The following is a 3,563-nucleotide window of genomic DNA, read 5'->3' as shown; positions in this document are numbered from 1 at the left end:
TTCGTTTATTTTATTCTACAGAGTGTGCTAAGTTTGCAACAAATGTGATTTTTTTATTGGGTTAGAAAACTCAATATACAGAATGTTAGCATGTTCAATAACAAAAAAAAATTGACATTATGTAACAACTCTCATTGGCAAATTGCAAAAGTCCTTTTTACAAATTATGCTGAAAGTGAGATTAGGTAACAAAATATGAAAAAAAGTCAAAGATAGAAGTTGTCAGCATATGTCAAAATTATATGTTCCTGAGCCATTCTGCAAATATTTTGCATAAACCCTTCTTTATTATAAAATCTCAATTGTTGTGAACTTTTTGACCCGCCTTTTATGCTAAATAAGAATTACGTGGTCTTAAGTGCCTTTTGTTAAAAGTTAGTAACTATTTAGTTTTCAACAACAAAAATATATACAAAAAGTATATTATATGCTAGAAAAATTTTAAGTTATTTAATTTTTTAAATTAGTATATTTTTTAATATACGTCTGTAGTTATTTTCTTGTTATTTTAAGTTGAAAACAATTGTGTTCAACGCTTGATGCGTTTAAAACTGCCTAAAATTAATTAGGATTTTAAAATTTAATTATATTCTTTCGTTTTGTAGAAATAAAAAATTCTCAAAATAAGCATTTATTTATACCACGTTTTTTGGATTATTCGTATATATTTTGACTCTAAACTGTAAGCATTATTTTACATCTAATCTTAAAAATAAATTTCAGAAATTATAAATCATTTTTAAAATATCTTTTTTTAATAAACTCGTGTTTTAATATAATCCAAAAATTAGTAGTACATGTTTTAATGCTCATTGGGTACAGGTTGAATGTTAAAATAAACAAATATTTTCTCTTTTAATTCTAGTTTTATTTAATAATATATCTAATTTAAATTGTTTGAAAAGTGACATAAATTTGGCAAAATATTCGACATGACTTGCTTTGCTCCAAGTAACTATAATATATTTGTTACAGCTAATCAAAAATAAAAATAGTAAACATCTGTATATTTTTTAAAATTTTGAAATAACAATATCACAATTTTCTTGTAAAAAAAATTACAAACAATAACTTAAGTAAATTAAATTTATAAAAGTCTAATCTACAAATCTTAATCTTACATATCATCTAAATAAATCTACTTATTCACTTTGTTAAACCATTCGTTGTAATGGTGTGTTATATTGGTTCAATTGAAGAGTATTTTCAAAATATATTTAAGGATTGTAGATCAAATTAAATTGTACTATACAAATACAATAAAATATCAAGCAATCTACAATTTCAACTAAGAACAAATTTATCAATAAATAAACATACCTACATTACCCAATAATTTTCAGTTAAAATAAATATGAAAATAAAAATAGCTAATTTTAATGTATCAAATTTTTTAAGTTGTGTTATTAGTTATATACCCTTTCACTTCTATATTTATAGTTTCTCAACCTGAAGAAACAATCAGGTATATACTATATTTATAAAAAAAGATGTTTAAAACAATACCTTAAAACATTATTTCTAAATTTTGATTAAAAAATCTTTATGTACTCTTCACATGAATGTTACATTCGCTTACATACTTTTTGCAAATTTGCACTATATGGTTTATATATCTACATCTTTTTGTATAATATTTATTGCATTAAAAAAATGTCATGGAATGTTGAATGAGATCATGAAATTTCTAAGATATTTCAAATACTATAAGGCATAGGATAAAGTACAAATTTACTTACACAGTGGAGTGCAAACTATCATAGGCCCTAACTTTTTCAGGTATAGCAGCTGCTTCTAAAGGTACTCTTGTCAGTAGCTCTCTTAAGCATCCAACAAATGATATTTTTTTATAAAATTTTGAACTGAAAAAAATTTTGTTAGAAAGGCCCAATATAATAGAAGTTAAACATAAACTATTAAATTTCTAGAGTACTCAATCAATAAAATTTTACTAATTTAAGGGTACGTATTTGTAAAATGATCATATATTAATATACTTACCTAATAAAAGGTTTTGACATATACAACATTGTCTTAATCCATAATGTAGGATGTACAACATAAAGATGGCTCAGATTTTTTCTCAATTTCCGTCCAACCATCTGATAGCATCTCTTTAACCATGAAAAAGATGGTAATCTAGTGGCAGCTCCGTGAAGATAAACCAGGACATAGTCATCAGTAACCAGACGTTCTAGTGTCCATAAAACATAACTAAAAAAAACTTGTAACAAAAAATACAATAAAATATATGTAAATACTTACAGGAACAAGTTATCCATTACATAATCATAATCAACCCTTGATTTATCTGGTAAGTGGCAAGCTGCAAATAAAACTATAGCAGTATGCCCGCCGGCCCTTAAATACCCCCCATGGGACAATACTCTTTTATATGGTTCAATAACTCTCATATCAATTGTTCTATGCTCCCCACCAGGTAATATCATCCTTTGCCAGTTACGTGCGTGACGTCTTTCTTCAACTGCACTTAAAGGCTCAATTGGTTCAGAAGAATTATTATCTACAAAAAAAGCACTTGTGTAAATTAACAATAAAGGTAAATAATATTGTCAAAGGAATAATAAATAGTTGATCATATTTAGACTCCTTACCTTCTTCTGTATCACCTTTTCTCTTATCCGATTCTTCATCAAATATATCTGACTTTAAACTTTCATCTGAATTACTATCTAATGAAGACAGATCACTATCGTGACTATCTTGTCTTTGCTCAAGCCTTATGCGCCTTAATTTATTGCTTTTCTTACTATGTGCCAAAAAATTTAAATTTCCTAAAGTAAAAAATTAAAACTTCCATTTTTATAGCATAAGAAAGTGACGTACCTTCTTTTTCATTCATGGTAAGGGAAACATTTTGTAAATTCGAGCTTAAATGTGCTTCATAAACAGATTTATCATTTTCAGTGTCACTAGTTGGATCGTAAGCAATCTCCACAGGTAAATCATACATTAGCAATTTTTTTAAAGCAGATGGACTCTTAGGGAAATCTGAAGAATAAGAATATTGAATATTCTAAATAAAAGGTTTGAAAACAAGTTAATTTAAGTATTTTTTTACCTGGTAATTTTTCATCATATTCAAGTATTGGCATGTTTAGTTGTCTTTCAAAAGAGTCAGATAAATCAGTACTAGTTTCTAAAGCAGTGCTGTGAGCCTCAGGATGGAACCTATTTTCTTTATGTTTATTTTTTGCTTGTTCAGGTATCAGATCTGGATAATCAGGTGACATTGAAGATCCAGGAGAGTTCATTAAAGGATGAGAATTCGTTGCATTTTCCGTTAAAGGCAGGCGATTGCTTATTGCAAATTCGGATTTCTTATTTGCTGCTTGTGAACTTTCAGATTTAAATGTAGGGCACTGTTCCATAGTGTAATTGCACTTTAATAACAACTTGCTTAAAAGAAATTTTATTTATTATCGTTTTTCGTCATGGATTTATTTGTCTTCCCAGCCTTATTTTTTCATTATTACAATCAGAATTACAATTTTTTTATTCTATTGCAAATTATTTACTGTTTTTAACGCTGTTTTAACACA

At 26.9% G+C, this 3,563-nt stretch overlaps 1 protein-coding gene across 1 annotated transcript; it reads right to left on the bottom strand.

Annotated features, from left to right (window-relative positions):
- Nucleotides 1–857: 857 nt before the first annotated feature.
- Nucleotides 858–3,501, bottom strand: LOC115889040 (protein prune homolog 2). The gene is made up of 6 exons (XM_030908955.1): nt 3,083–3,501; nt 2,848–3,012; nt 2,616–2,795; nt 2,266–2,524; nt 2,002–2,214; nt 858–1,862 (listed from the first exon to the last, which is right to left on the bottom strand). The coding sequence occupies exons 1-6, from the start codon at nt 3,390–3,392 to the stop codon at nt 1,736–1,738; spliced, it is 1,254 nt and encodes a 417-aa protein (XP_030764815.1). The 5' UTR covers nt 3,393–3,501; the 3' UTR covers nt 858–1,735.
- Nucleotides 3,502–3,563: the final 62 nt, after the last annotated feature.

This window comes from Sitophilus oryzae, unplaced genomic scaffold (genome assembly GCF_002938485.1).
Source record: "Sitophilus oryzae breed Bouriz unplaced genomic scaffold, Soryzae_2.0 scaffold_810_pilon_pilon, whole genome shotgun sequence".
In the NCBI taxonomy this organism is placed as follows: Eukaryota; Metazoa; Arthropoda; class Insecta; order Coleoptera; family Curculionidae; genus Sitophilus; species Sitophilus oryzae.
The sequence above is the reverse complement of the archived record's forward strand: the minus strand, read 5'-3'. Positions and strand labels throughout refer to the sequence as shown.